Here is a 16,263-nt window from a genome sequence, read left to right as displayed (position 1 = left end):
TCAAAGAGTTTTACCTCTGAGCTACATCCGCAGCCTTTTTATTTATTTTTTATTTTTATTTTATTTTATTTTTTAGTTTTCGGCGGACACAACATCTTTGTTTGTATGTGGTGCTGAGGATCGAACCCGGGCCCCACGCATGCCAGGCGAGCGTGCTACCACTTGAGCCACATTCCCAGCCCGCCCTTTTATTTTTTAAAAATTTAAGACTGTCTTATTAAGTTACCTAGGCTGGCTGGCCTTGAATTTGTGATCCTCCTGCCTCAGCCTTTTGAGTAGTTGGGATTACAGGCATGTGCCATTGCACCTGGCTACTCTTAACAAATTTTTAGGTATGTGAAGAACTGTTAGGAAGACAGAAGTTTCAGGATATATATGGTGACAGTTACAAGACTAGTGAAAGCCTTGGAGAACAGCAAAAGACTAAGGATTCAAATTTTCATCATAATCCTCCCTCAAGAGCTTTCTTTCTCACTCCCTCATTTCTGAAATTATCAGACTTTTGAAAAATGAAATACATGCCTGACTAGGACATGTAGTGCAACAGATTACCTGCCATATTAACATTGATGTGGCTTATTTCAGGCAAGAAAATTGGTAGTCAAAATTACACCCCTACACAACATTTTAAGAGACATACTGCACCAAATGCGACAGCGAGCATGGTCTGCATCCGGGCATCTTCCAGTGTGTTCAGCAGCCCTTTTTTGCTAAGAAGAGCTCTTCCTGCCAGGGTCCAGAACTTCACGTGTTTTACTCCCACAGAGACAAACTGGGTATCTGAATCTGGTCGGAATTCTGCTACAAAAATACGTTGGTTGTGCCCCACTCTGCTTGCAATCTTGGCACCTGATAAGAAGATACAACGAAATTATCCAAGTTAATATAAGAACCAAGCTAATCAACAGGCATGTTTGGGGGCTAGAGATGTAGTTCAGTGTTAGAGCTTATGGCTTATCAATCCTCAACGTGGGGGGGGGCACTGTTTTAGATACATTTTTAATTGTTATATAATTAAATATTTGTTAAAAATACATGGATTTTAAAAAAACAAAATGCTTATAAAAGGGAGGGCTGTGGCCCTTGCTCTGTTACCAAGCAATCACATGACTATAATTACTTGGGTAGAAAGTCCTTTATAACTCCATAACTGAGTTATGTATTTACAGGGAGCTTCATTACCATTTAAGGGTCATAAAATGATTTTGGGAAACATTCTTTTCTTTTCCCTGTATGTTTGGTAATACTATCCTATTGGTCTTCCAATATCAATTTAAAATATACTTCATGGGTCAGGAATGCAGCACCTGTCTAACTAGCACTGTGCCTTGGGCTTAATCCCAGCACTGCAAACACTCACCCACAGGTGCACACATACACATTTTCATTCTTTATTAAGGTCCTCACCAATTAATCACTAATAATTAGCAAAGATACATATATAGTTTCTTATTGAAAGGAACAGCAGTTAATAATTTTTAATAATAATTTCATTAATTTTATGTTTTGTGAACTTAGAATTTCACTGGACTTTTAAAGTGAAACATACCTATAGGACCACGAACTGTGTGCATGTACTGGATAGAGCTATTGTGAATAATGGTTTCAATCACCAACTTAAGGCAAATATTAAATACATAATTCATATTCACACACATTATCCTACCTTCCTGCCATCTCCAAATGGTAATGGTATGTTCTGGGTCTAGTCCCACAGACAGCAAGAGTTTGCCAGTAGCACTGAAGCTGACCGAACACACTCCCTTTGAATGGTAGCATCTTAGTATAGATAGAGTCTGCTTGCTCACTGCATCCCAGATGTGGATAGAAGGGGCTGTGGCTAAACAAAGATGAAATCTAAAAGTTGGAACTGACTTGTTATAAATGTTTCCATTTCTAAAACATATAAACCCATCTCTGAAACATGGAAAAATGTACCCAAGAAGGAGTATACTTAAAAAAGAATAGCTCAAACTAAGATTAAATTTTTGGAAAACAAAACCAAACCAGAATACTTCTTTAGGCTATATTTCCAATTGCACTTTTGAGAAAATAGCATTTATACAAAAATCAGTCCATCATAATATTAACTTATCAAAAAATAAGGCATGTTTGGGGGCTAGAGATGTAGTTCAGTGTTAGAGCTTATGGCTTATTCTCAACATCAGAGGGGGAAAAGCACTGTTTCAGACACATTTTTAATTGTTATATAATTACATAGAGAGCTATCTACGTTTTTATACAATAAATATGTTAAATACAAATATATATTTAGCATCAATATTACCTGGGAGAGAGATGAAAAGCAGACACAGGTGTGAAAAGCAATACTTAGAAAACCACCTGAACAAATCTCAAAAGAAAATTTTGACAACAGAGATAGCTACATATTCCTTTATAAGAATTTTTTTAAAAACCCAGAAGTTTAGGAAAAGATAAAACTCATAATCTTTAAAAAAACAAAAAACTTTAATCATTCTATGCAGTGCTGCTACTATTTAAAAAGTTGCTTCCGGTTCTGTTTTGTTTGTGTTTTTGTAGATTGGTTTTTACAGTGCGGAGGATTGAGCCTCACACATGCTAGGTAAGCTCTCTACCATTAAATTACATTCCCAGATTGTTTCTCTGTATTTTATAAATTAAAATACCATAGCTTTGTATTATTTTTTTTTCCTGAACTACACTCTATAGCTAATTCGGTCTAAGTAGAGAGGTTTATGTAACAGTAAAATATCAAAACTATAGAGAACTAGATATAAAAATGCCAATAATAAAATAGGTTGTTTGAAAATTTTATTATAATAATTTAAGTACTGGGCTAAAAATGTTCCACATTCACTAAAAGTCAAAGTTTACCTAGGGCATAGTTGAACTGAGTCTCAATAAGGCATGTTAGATGGCTTAAATCTAAAATATAGATATAGGAGATCCAACATGGCGGCGGGCGTGGAGAGATCAAGTCTCTGACCTCCTCAGCTGCTCGGGCATAGGGAGTCATAAAGTGTCTAAATGCTGTTTGCTCAGGATCACTAGGCAATGCTGAGCTGACGTGGATCTGGGGCGAACAGTCCGGGCCTCTCAGAACACACACCGAGCCCAGATTGGCTGCATTCAAGCTCCTGTTCACCTGCTTCTCGAAGCCAAATCTCTGTGACTCAGCACTAAACGATCCCGCTGAAACAACTGGTTGGCCCTTTTGATCCTACGGAGGTAAATGCCAACCGAACCTTAATAGGCAGTGGCCACAGGATTGAAACGGGGCTTGGGAGAGACAGTCAGGACCCACCAGTTGCATTGGTCACCCGGCAAAGGGAACGAACTGTCACCATTTGGATGGGATACCACCATGGCAGAGAACTGACGTCACCAAAACTCAGCGGAAGAGATAAATTCATTGAAACCAGTGGCAACAGGTGTGTAATCCCCTAGCCCTCCCTCTCCACACAGCGGGGAAACCTTAAGGGCCCCTCCCAGCGTTCCCGTGAGCGCGATAGCCAGACCGAGGGAATCAGGAGTGGCGTGGAACTCGGGGCGTGGAACTCCTGGCTACCGCTCCCACCAGTGCTGATAACTGAGGTCCCTTGCACCAGCTACTGGGAGCGTGGCTACCAGAGGGCAAGCAAATTCGCTGGGGGTTCTCAGCCCCAAGCTCTACAAACTTAGGGTCTGAGGGAATGGCAAACAGGGAGAGTGTGCCCAGGAGTTCATGAAAACAGGGCTCCCAGGAGCAGCAGACGTGGCGTGTAGCCAGTATTGTGATGAGCATCACCGATGAGCCGGGCCTGGCTTGAGGAAACACAAGAGAAGGCCCTAGGCACTCAGGATTGGAGACCCGCCCAGTCTGGGAGGAAGAGCTGCTGCACAGTGATTGGTTCCCGCCTTTTGAGAGGAGAAAGTTGGCCCAGTGGGCACAGCTCCACCTACTGGAAGAGAAGTTCATCAAACTCTAAGACTGCATTTATTAATTTTTTTTCTTCATTTTCATTTTTTTTGTTGTTTTTTAAATATTTTTTTAATTATTTTATTTTATTTTTTTAAATTTTCGTTTTCATTTTTTATTATTATTTTTAATTTTTTTCTTTTTTTCTTTTCTATTTTTTTCTTTTGTCTTTTCATTTCTTTTCAATTCTCTTATTCCCCCTTCCTTGAATTCTACCTGCTTACTCTCATTCTCTTTAGTGACTTCTTCCCTTCCCTTCTAATACCTTTCCTCCCAAGCATCAAATAAATTTATAGGAGTAAACAGTAACTCAGCAGTCAAAAAGAACAAGTAGTAACATGAGCAGCATGAAAAAGCAAGGAAGAAAAGGAGTACAAACAATGCAGGATGGCCTAAATATTCAGGAGGACCTAGAGTCATCAGAAAAATGGTCATGTAAGGAACTCAAGGAATACCTTAGACAGATGGAATGGAACCTTAAAGAGGATACAAGACAGCAAATTCAAACAGTGAAAGAATACATTGAAAATGAATTACATAAACAGATAAAAGAAGAAGTTAAGCATCTTTATCAGGAGATAGAGATTATAAAAAAAATCAAACAATAATTCTAGAAATGAAAGAAACTATAAACCAAATTAAAAACTCAAATGAGAGTAGCACTAACAGAGTGGAGCAAGTAGAAGCCAGAACGTCAGATAATGAAGACAAAATATATCATATTGAAAAAAGTCTAGCCAACTCAGAAAGGCTGGTTAAAAATCACGAGAAAAACATCCAAGAGATATGGGATAACATAAAAAAACCAAATTTAAGAGTCATCAGGATAGAGGAAGGTATAGAGATTCAACCCAAGGGAATGAGTAACCTGCTTAATGAAATAATTACAGAAAACTTTCCAGAAATAAAAAAGGAAACGAATATACAAATTGTAGATGCATACAGGACACCGAGCACACAAAATCACAGTAGACCAACGCCAAGATACATTGTTATAAAGCTATCCAATATACAAAACAAAGAGAAAATATTAAAAGCTACAAGAGAAAGGAGACAGATTACATTCAGGGGTAAACCAATAAGGTTAACAACGGATTTTTCATCATAGATGCTGAAAGCAAGAAGATCCTGGAACAATGTATTTCAAACACTGAAAGACAATGGATGCCAACCAAGAATTTTGTATCCAGCAAAATTAAGCTTCAGGTACGACAATGATAAACAAAAGTTAAAAGAATTTGCAGCCAGAAAACCAGCATTGCAAAGCGTCTTGAGCAAAACACTACACGAGGAAGAAATGAAAAACAATAACCAAAACCATCAGTGGGAAGTGCCTTGGTAAAGACAGAGGGCGGGGGGAAAGCTAATCATGGAGAAACAAACTAAATTAGAAAAAAAAAAGATAAATAATCAAACATGGCAGGAAGTACAAACCATATATCAATAGTAACTCTAAACGTTAATGGCTTAAACTCTCCAATAAAGCGACATAGGCTGGTAACGTGGATTAAAAAAACAAATCCAACAATATGCTGCCTCCAGGAGACACATCTGATTGGAAAAGGCATACACAGGCTGAAGGTGAAAGGTTGGGAAAAAATATAGCACGCACACGGTCCTCGTAAGCAAGCAGGGGTGGCCATCCTCATACCGAATAAAATCGACTTCAAGACTAAGTTAATCAAAAGGGATAAGGAAGGACATTATATACTGTTAAAAGGAACCATTCACCAACAAGACATAACAATTATCAATATTTATGCACCAAATAATGGTGCTTCGATGTTCATAAAACAAATTCTCCTCAAGTTCAAGAATCAAATAGACCACAACACAATAATTATGGGTGACTTCAACACACCTCTCTCACCATTGGACATATCCTCCAAACAAAAGTTGAATAAAGAAACTATAGAACTCAATATCACAATCAATAACCTAGACTTAACTGACCTATATAGAATATATCAACCATCATCAAGTGGATATACTTTTTTCTCAGCAGCACATGGATCCTTCTCAAAAACAGACCATATATTATGCCATAGGGCAACCCTCAGTAAATATAAAGGGGTGGAGATAATACCATGCATGTTATCTGATCATAATGGAATGAAACTGGAAATCAAAAATAAAAGAAGAAAGGAAAAATCCTACATTACATGGAAAATGAACAATATGTTACTGAATGATCAATGGGTTACAGAAGACATAAAGGAGGAAATCAAAAAAATTCTTAGAGATAAATGAAAATACAGACACAACATATCGGAATCTATGGGACACAATGAAAGCAGTTTTAAGAGGGAAATTCATCGCCTGGAGGTCATTCCTCAAAAAAAGGAAAAACCAACAAATAAATGAGCTCACACTTCATCTCAAAGCTCTAGAAAAGGAAGAGCAAAACAACAGCAAATGTAGCAGAAGGCAAGAAATAATTAAAATCAGAGCAGAAATCAACAAAATTGAAACAAAAGAGACTATTGAAAAAATTAACAAAACTAAAAGTTGGTTCTTTGAAAAAATAAATAAGATCGACAGACCCTTAAGCCATGCTAATGAAGAGAAGAAGAGAGAGAACTCAAATTACTAACATACGGGATGAAAAAGGCAATATCACAACAGATGCTACAGAAATACAGAAGACAATTAGAAATTATTTTGAAAACCTATACTCCAATAAAATAGAAGATAGTGAAGACATCGATAAATTTCTTAAGTCATATGATTTGCCCAGACTGAGTCAGGAGGATACACACAATTTGAACAGACCAAATATCAATGGATGAAATAGAAGAAGCAATCAAAAGACTACCAACCAAGAAAAGCCCAGGACCGGATGGGTATACAGTGGAGTTTTATAAAACCTTTAAAGAAGAATTAATACCAATACTTTTCAAGTTATTTCAGGAAATAGAAAAAGAGGGAGCTCTTCCAAATTCATTCTATGAGGCCAACATCACCCTGATTCCGAAACCAGACAAAGACACCTCAAAGAAAGAAAACTACAGACCAATATCTCTGATGAACCTAGATGCAAAAATCCTCAATAAAATTCTGGCGAATTGGATACAAAGGCATATCAAAAAAATTGTGCACCATGATCAAGTGGGATTCATCCCTGGGATGCAAGGATGGTTCAATATACGGAAATCAATAAATGTTATTCACCACATCAATAGACTAAAAGATAAGAACCATATGATCATCTCGATAGACGCAGAAAAAGCATTCGACAAAGTACAGCATCCCTTTATGTTCAAAACATTAGAAAAACTAGGGATAACAGGAAATTACCTTGACATTGTAAAAGCAATCTATGCTAAGCCTCAGGCTAGCATCATTCTGAATGGAGAAAAATTGAAGGCATTCCCTCTAAAATCTGGAACAAGACAGGGATGCCCTCTATCACCACTTCTATTCAATATAGTTCTCGAAACACTGGCCAGAGCAATTAGACGAAAGAAATTAAAGGCATAAAAATAGGAAAAGAAGAACTTAAATTATCACTATTTGTGGATGACATGATTCTATACCTAGAAGACCCAAAAGGCTCTACAAAAAAAACTACTAGAACTAATAAATGAATTCAGCAAAGTGGCAGGATATAAAATCAACACACATAAATCAAAGGCATTTCTGTATATCAGCGATAAAACTTCTGAAACGGAAATGAGGAAAAACACTCCATTCACAATATCCTCAAAAAAAAAAAAAAATACTTGGGAATCAACCTAACAAAAGAGGTGAAGGATTTATACAATGAAAACTACAGAACCCTAAAGAAAGAATTAGAAGAAGATCTTAGAAGATGGAAAAATATACCCTGTTCGTGGATAGGCAGAACTAACATCAAAATGGCGACATTACCAAAAGTTCTCTATAGGTTTAATGCAATGCCAATCAAAATCCCAATGGCATTTCTTGTAGAAATAGATAAAGCAATCATGATTCATATAGAAAAATAAAAGACCCAGAATAGCAAAAGCAATTCTAAGCAGGAAGTGTGAATCAGGTGGTATAGCGATACCAGATTTCAAACTATATTACAGAGCAATAGTAACAAAAACAGCATGGTACTGGTACCAAAACAGGCAGGTGGACCAATGGTACAGAATAGAGGACACAGAGACTAATCCACAAAGTTACAACTATCTTATATTTGATAAAGGGGCTAAAAGCATGCAATGGAGGAAGGATAGCATCTTTAACAAATGGTGTTGGGAAAACTGGAAATCCATATGCAACAAAATGAAACTGAATCCCCTCCTCTCGCCATGCACAAAAGTTAACTCAAAATGGATCAAGGAGCTTGATATCAAATCAGAGACTCTGCGTCTGATAGAAGAAAAAGTTGGCTCCGATCTACATATTGTGGGGTCGGGCTCCAAATTCCTTAATAAGACGCCCATAGCACAAGAGTTAATAACAAGAACCAACAAATGGGATTTACTTAAACTAAAAAGTTTTTTCTCAGCAAGAGAAACAATAAGAGAGGTAAATAGGGAGCCTACATCATGGGAACAAATTTTTACTCCTTACACTTCAGATAGAGCCCTAATATCCAGAGTATACAAAGAACTCAAAAAATTAGACAATAATATAACAAATAACCCAATCAACAAATGGGCCAAGGACCTGAACAGACACTTCTCAGAGGAGGACATACAATCAATCAACAAGTACATGAAAAAATGCTCACCATCTCTAGCAGTCAAAGAAATGCAAATCAAAACCATCCTAAGATACCATCTCACTCCAGTAAGATTGGCAGCCATTATGAAGTCAAACAACAACAAGTGCTGGCGAGGATGTGGGGAAAAGGGTACATTTGTACATTGCTGGTGGGACTGCAAATTGGTTCGGCCAATTTGGAAAGCAGTATGGAGATTCCTGGAAAGCTGGGAATGGAACCACCATTTGACCCAGCTATTGCCCTTCTCGGACTATTCCCTGAAGACCTTAAAAGAGTGTACTACAGGGATACTGCCACATTGATGTTCATAGCAGCACAATTCACAATAGCTAGACTGTGGAACCAACCCAGATGCCCTTCAATAGATGAATGGATTAAAAAAATGTGGCATTTATACACCATAGAGTATTACGCAGCACTAAAAAATGACAAAATCATGGAATTTGCAGGGAAATGGATGGCACTAGAGCAGATTATGCTTAGTGAAGCTAGCCAATCCCTAAAAAACAAATACCAAATGTCTTCTTTGATATAACGAGAGCAACTAAGAACAGAGCAGGGAGGAAGAGCAGGAACAAAAGATTAACATTAAACAGAGACATGAGGTGGGAGGGAAAGTGAGAGAAAAGGGAAATTGCATGGAAATGGAGGGAGACCCTCATTGCTATACAAAATTACATATAAGAGGTTGTGAGGGAAATGGGAAAATAAACAAGGAGAGAAATGAATTACAGTAGATGGGGTAGAGAGAGAAGATGGGAGAGGAGGGGAGGGGGTATAGTAGAGGATAGGAAAGGTAGCAGAATACAACAGTTACTAATAGGGCATTATGTAAAATTGTGGATGTGTAACCGATGTGATTCTGCAATCTGTATTTGGGGTAAAAATGGGAGTTCATAACCCACTTGAATCTAATGTATGAAATATGATATGTCAAGAGCTCTGTAATTTTTTGAACAACCAATAAAAAAAAAATAAAATAAAATATAGATATATATCATGCATCACTATATACATGATAAATATTAAACAATTTAATGATAAATATTGCCAACGAGAAATATTAAACATTTTTATATATGCTTACAAAAAGTACCTCTGGGAAGATCACATACTATATCTGCCAAAATGTGATAGAACAGGCAACATATTTTCAAGATATATCAACTTTTTTGCCTCTAAACATACCAAAATTTGCCATGTTGCATATATCTAAAATTTAAACAGCAAATAATCTTAAGATGAATTACTAAGCTTCTCACACTTTTATATAAAAAAATTAAAGGTGATGGCAAAAAACTGATACCAGGAATCTAAAAGCCTACAAGTATTCTATGTTATGGAATTACTGCACATTTAGACTGCTAAACCTACATCAACAGCAGTATTTAAAATTAAGATTACTATAAATTTTCAGGGCCCATGTTACTGAAGATGAAATTATGTTCATTGGGCATATTTTATTTTCTCTTATCATTTGAAAATGGTCATTCACAATCTTAGGTAACAGATCCAGCTTATTCCTTGCTTCCCAAAGGTCCTCAGGTACTGCACACCTGCCATGGCAGGCGGCATATCTCTTTCTGAACCCAGGGTGCTGTGCACCTGAGCACATTCTCTACCACAGGGCTCTCTCCAGCCCCTCATCTCATGCTTTCTACTCCTACCTTCCAACCAGGTATGTTTTCCTCTGAATTCTGCTCAGAGAAATTCAGTAACTTGCTTTGTTACGCACAGGCAGAGCCAACACAGGTGTGCTAACATCAGTATTCAGGTCCCATTCTTGCTCTTTCACCTCATCTGGCTGTCTTGGAAAAATAAATCTCAAATATATATATATATATATATATATATATATATATATATATATATATATATTTATTTATTTTTTTTTAATTAGAGCTTTATGGTAATCTAAACTACTTTTTACAATTATCTTTTGACTATTAATTTCTTGTATAGAGATACCCTAAGAATCTTTTTTTTTTTTTTTTTGCAGTGCCAGGGATTGAACCTAGGGACTTATGCATGCATGCATAATAGGCAAGCACTCTGGCAACGGAGATATATCCCCAGCTCCCCAAGGGTCCTTTTAAATTACTAGCTGGATCTCATACGAATGAAAATTTTAAAGAATATTCTTTCTCTACCTCCTAGTTTGCCTGTGATACAGTGTAATAAAAACTGTATTTTAAAACAAGGGCCCTTTAAGGGTACTGACTCCAAGTGACTCTAGGGAAGTGGCATGCTCCTCCCATAAGTCTGAACCCACTGTGGTAACAGCCCTCCCACCCCTACCTCTCTACCTCAGTGATTTACTTTAGTAACCCAGGTTAGGGCTTATCAGCACATGGTATCCTCATGGTTTCTTTTTTTTTTTTAATATTTGTTATTTTTTTAGTTTTTCGGCGGACACAACATCTTTGTTTGTATGTGGTGCTGAGGATCGAACCTGGGCCGCACGCATGCCAGGCGAGTGCGCTACCTCTTGAGCCACATCCCCAGCCCCTCATGGTTTTTTTTTTAGTACAAGGTTTGGTTTGTGTCCTAATGACTCGGTCAGAGTAATAGGAAGGATTTTTAGGTGATGGTTCTGAAAGAAGTTTTATTCCTCTTTCCCACTGGTTGAAAGCAAGGAAGCATGTGACTTCAAATGCTGCTGCAGCCCTTGAGTGACCACGAATGCAACTGGCTTTATTGGTGAAGCCAATGCTATGCCTGGCAGAGTGGCAAAGAGGGAACATGCCTGGATCCTGGGTCCTGGAAGTGCTCCAGAAGCAGCAGACTCAGGAGACTACCCACCTTCCTCACTGTTCATGCTAATAAACATCCTTTTCTGTTGTAGAGGGCACCCAGAGACCCACAAAGCCATCTGATAGACCCCATCTACCACAACAAATACTAAGCAAAAGCAGAGGGAAAACTCTCCTGCCTAAAGGATCAAAGGCATCAAATTCTTAAGTTCCACATATAGTCATGGAGGACTGAAATAACTTTGTCAGAGATTAAAGTATTCCCTTAGTGTCCACAGAAAATACATCTAATGTCTTCAGGGTAATTCCACCATATCTTTTCTACTATAAGTGTTTACTGTCCTACATTCCAAAGTAACTATTTGAAAACTTCACTCCTCTTAAAACCAACCCCTGCTTCTCCCCTTCCTACTCTCAGTTGATGACATAATCAGATAGGAATTTCATTATTTTATCATCCCCAAATCTACCATTTTATATTTGTACCTGAACTGCCTTCATTCTTTATGTATTTAGATAATTCTCCCTGCCCAATGCATTTTCCCCCAAGTACTCGCCCATCTCATTTAGCTAACTGCTCAAGCAAAAAATTAGTATTTAGCCTCACTTTATCTTACCCCAAATCCAACTCATCAGAGAGGATTGCTGGCTTTACCTCTAAACTATGTCCCACGTCTGTCTATTTTTTTCTACTTTCACTCCTGCTACCCTTGTTTGTCTTTTGCTTGGACTATAATAATAGGCTCCTAATTGTCTAATTTCCTCTTTCTCAACAAGCTAGTGGAGGTGGCTTTCTCAAAGTACAAATTAGATCATTGTGTTATTTAAAATTCTTCAGTGACAGACTAACCTTGACATGAATCCAGACTTCCTCTGGGAGCTGACCCCTCCCTCCCTCTCACTGTGGTTATCTCAGCAGCTTTCCTCCAGACACACTCACTTTCTAGTTTCTTGATCCAGCCTTAGGTTTACACAGGCTGGAGGTTGGTCATTAGAAGGCCCTGCCTGTGGGCTGGCTCTTGGAGTGTGTAAGAACTTGGCTTCTGAAGTGTTCCTTATGTTACACAACTGCTCTGTCTTGTTAGGGGCACTGACACCTGCTTTCTTCTGGAAGTCTGGTATTTTGGTACTTGTGGTTGCACTTCACGTCTATGTGCCCAACCCCAAATAAAAGCCCTGGACTCTGAGTCTTAAGCGGGCTTCCCTGGCAAAACACCCAGGTGTATGGATAGATTAGCTGGTGGGGATAAAGCTGGCCTTGTGGTCCCTGGGGGAGCCAGAAAGTCTGTGACTGGGTCCTCCAGACTCTGCCTTATTTGTCCTTTTCTCTTGCTGGTTATAAGTACAACCAACTCTGAGCACTGCAATTCCTTCCAGTGAATTCTGAATGCATGGTAATTCTTGAGACCCCCAAAACAAGCCTTAGTCTGGAGCTTTCATTCATATCTTGGCTGTCAATTTTACATCATTCCTGGCATGGCTACTGGAATATTAAGCTTATATTAATAACCTAAATTCATGAAACTGATAATAATTAAGTCAGACGGCAAATAAAACAACTGTTGACAATCACAAAAATACACGTTCAGTAACAGATGATAGAAATATTTTTCACAAACTGCCCGCTGAGAATAAAAAAGTTCCATACAAGCTTGGTAAATGTATCCAACTATCCCTTTTGCTGTTCCACACATATTTTTTTATCATCAGTTGTGCTATGTCTCAGAACCACTTAAAGTTGTACTAAAATGTTTCCTTATCTTCTTCAAAAATAATTTTTTTGTAGTTCCATGGAGGCTATCTATAGAGGCTAACTCTTCTGTCTCTTCAGAGTTGGCATCTTGAATATAAGATGCCAACTCTGAAGTACTTATAGCTAGTACTTATAGCATCTATCAAACCGTCAAGAGCTAAAGGAAACCACACAAAATAATTTGGTGGTAAAATACTGACATAGGGTTAGGGGATATAACTCAGTGGAAGAGATTATGCTTAACAATGCACAAGGCCCTGGGTCTGGTCCCCAGCACCAGAAAAAAAGTGTTGATGCATACTGTATTATTATTATTATTATTTTGGTACCAGGGAACTAACCCAGGGACACTTAACCACTGAACCACATCCCAGCCATTTTTAAACTTTTTATTTTGAGACAGACCCTCACTAAGTTACTGAGGCTGGACTCAAACTTTCAACCATCCTGCATCAGCCTCCTGAGTTGCTGGGATTACAGGCATGCGCCACCATATCTGGCTATGTAACATTCTTTTAGCACAACTATAGTGTCATTCCATAATAAACACAATTCTTTATCATCTCATTTGAGAACAACATAATCCACACTTCACTATACCTTAAAAGCATAACATTCAAAATCCACTTTTCTTCCCTCACCCTTGTTTTGACATTATAGAGATGCACTGGTTAAAAAAGAAAGTAAACGTTGTAGTACAGATATATATGTATGTGCATATATATATGTGTGTGTGTGTGTGTATGTATCTTAAAACCTGTGAAGTTATAATTGTGTCACCGTAACTTATAGTGTGTAACTTATGAGATTGTCACAGTCTCTGCAGCCACTCAACTCTACCATTAACAGCACACAAACCACCACAGATACTCTGTAAGTGAGCATGGCTATGCCTAATAAAGCTTGGTTAACAAATACAGAAATCTTAATTTCATATAATTTTCATATGTCATAAAATAGCATTCTTTTAATTTTTCCCAACTACTTAAATTAATAAAACTGGGCTGTACAAAAGCAGGTGGTGGTCCAAATAAAGCCCATGAGCTATGGTTTGCCAACCCCTGGTCCCGGATGAAACCAAGTAAGCAGTGACCTTGCCTGTTGATTTGAATAAATTAATAGTTGATTTGTCAAATCATAAAATCATACTCTGCCCTGATGGAGGGGAAAGAAACAGATATAAATCTTTTATCAAACTGCTAATTCATATTATATTACATAAATTTAAAATATAGTTGAAAAGGATTAGTTATTGTAATATCTAAAGAAAATAGCTACACATTGTTAATTTAATCATTATCTTTAATTCATAAAGCTAAGATCAATAATAGTTCTAAATCTTTAAATGATCTGCTGATTTAATATATACAACTGAGATAGTATGTAAAAATCTGATTTTATTTTTGTAAATTTATTCAGAGTCAATACAATTTATTTATATTTAAGATTAAGTTTTGATCATTTTTTCCCCTTTCCTTTCCCCCCTTTATTTTGTGCTAGGGATTACCTCCAAGCTCTCCCACCTTCACTTTTCCTAACCTTATAATGTTACCAAGTTAGTAACTACTATGAAGAATTCTTGTGATGATTAAATGAGGTAGTATAAGGAAAGTACTTAGATTAGTTCCATGCATATGGAAAAAAGGTCAAAACATTCACTTTTTAAAAAAATACTATTATTGCAGATTGAGCTCAGTATCATGTTATTAAACTAATGTATTCTTTATTACAAATAATTTACAAACTTTTTGTAGAGTAATAAGATGTTTGATGTAAGTAATAATAGTCACTCAGATATCTTATTTACTTTATAAAAATTTGGGCTACCATTACCAAACAATATAAATAAAACTGAAAATATTAAATTTTTCCTTACCTGACATATCTGCTGAATCACCTATAAAAGAAAGCAACAGAAAAGTTGTTACCAATAAATAACACAAATGCCTTAAAATCTGCAAAACCCATTATCATAAATATTTTTAAAATAACTTAATAAAATATATGCAATTAGTTGTATTACACTGAGTAAACAGAGAAGGCAACCATTTCAATTATATGCACATATTAACATTCTATGTATGACCTTTCAATCTTTCTTTGATAAAAACAATTTTCTTCATATTTAATGACTTACATGAAATTGTAATTATAACTTTAAGAATAATATTTATATGATTTAAATTGATAATACATTTATTTTGGGGTCATAAAATGCACCACTTAATGGGTCTTTTGGAATTTTAATGCATCTCTGCATACAGGGAAGAATTTAATCTAAATCTTCTGAGGGACATGATAGCAAAGATTACAATATAACTCAAGAAAAAATTTCTTTTTTTTTAAACTAAATATTTTCACTATGAGTTAAAGTTTGCCAAGAAAATATGAATACCTATATATACTCATTGTATTTGTGGTGAAAATACCTGTTTAAAAAAAACTTAAAAATTAACAGTCTTTAGGGCTGGGATTGTGGCTCAGTGGTAGAGTGCTTGCCTAGCACGTGTGAGGCACTGGGTTCAATCCTCAGCACCACATAAAAGAATTAACAGTCTTTACCAAAGAAAAAAGGAGTGAAAATTTAAGAATTCCTTGAAGCTAGGTGATTACATCAATTAGTAGAGGATCTATAAAAAGTAGAGGATCTACTTTGAGAACAGGCTCATGCAGGCTCAGAAGCAGGTTCAGGACCACTTAGTAGATAATCCTGTGATTTCAAAGTTTTTTGTTTGTTTGTTTGTTTTTTTTTTTTTAGAGAGAAAGAGAAAGAGAGAGAGAAATTTTTTTATTTTTTAATTTTTTAATTTTTTAATTTTTTTTTAAAGAGAGAGAGAGAGAGAGAGAGAATTTTAATATTTATTTTTTAGTTTTTTCAGCGGACACAACATCTTTGTTTTGTACGTGGTGCTGAGGATCGAACCCGGGCAGCACGCATGCCAGGCGAGCGCGCTACCACTTGAGCCACATCCCCAGCCCCGAGAGAAATTTTTTTAATATTTATTTTTTAGTTTTCGGCGAACACAACATCTTTGTTTGTATGTGGTGCTGAGGATCGAACCTGGTCCGCACGCATGCCAGGCAGGCGCGCTACCGCTTGAGCCACATCCCCAGCCCTAAT

General features: G+C 36.9%; 1 protein-coding gene across 4 annotated transcripts in view; it reads right to left on the bottom strand.

Moving 5' to 3' along the window:
- The window catches only part of Eml5 (EMAP like 5), a 185,097-nt gene that overhangs the window by 8,602 nt on the left and 160,232 nt on the right, over positions 1-16,263 (bottom strand). For 3 of the 4 annotated variants that reach the window (XM_076849768.1, XM_076849767.1, XM_076849765.1), the window contains 3 exons: positions 15,019-15,039; positions 1,667-1,840; positions 641-849 (listed from right to left, as the gene is read on the bottom strand). In XM_076849768.1, the coding sequence (XP_076705883.1) occupies positions 641-849; positions 1,667-1,840; positions 15,019-15,039 (404 nt within the window). The remainder of the gene's footprint in view (positions 1-640; positions 850-1,666; positions 1,841-15,018; positions 15,040-16,263) is intronic. The other variant, XM_076849766.1, reaches the window with a different exon arrangement.

The sequence above is a fragment of the Callospermophilus lateralis genome, chromosome 3 (genome assembly GCF_048772815.1).
Source record: "Callospermophilus lateralis isolate mCalLat2 chromosome 3, mCalLat2.hap1, whole genome shotgun sequence".
NCBI classification, from domain to species: domain Eukaryota; kingdom Metazoa; phylum Chordata; class Mammalia; order Rodentia; family Sciuridae; genus Callospermophilus; species Callospermophilus lateralis.
Note: the sequence above shows the minus strand (reverse complement) of the source record. Positions and strands in the feature narration are given on the sequence as shown.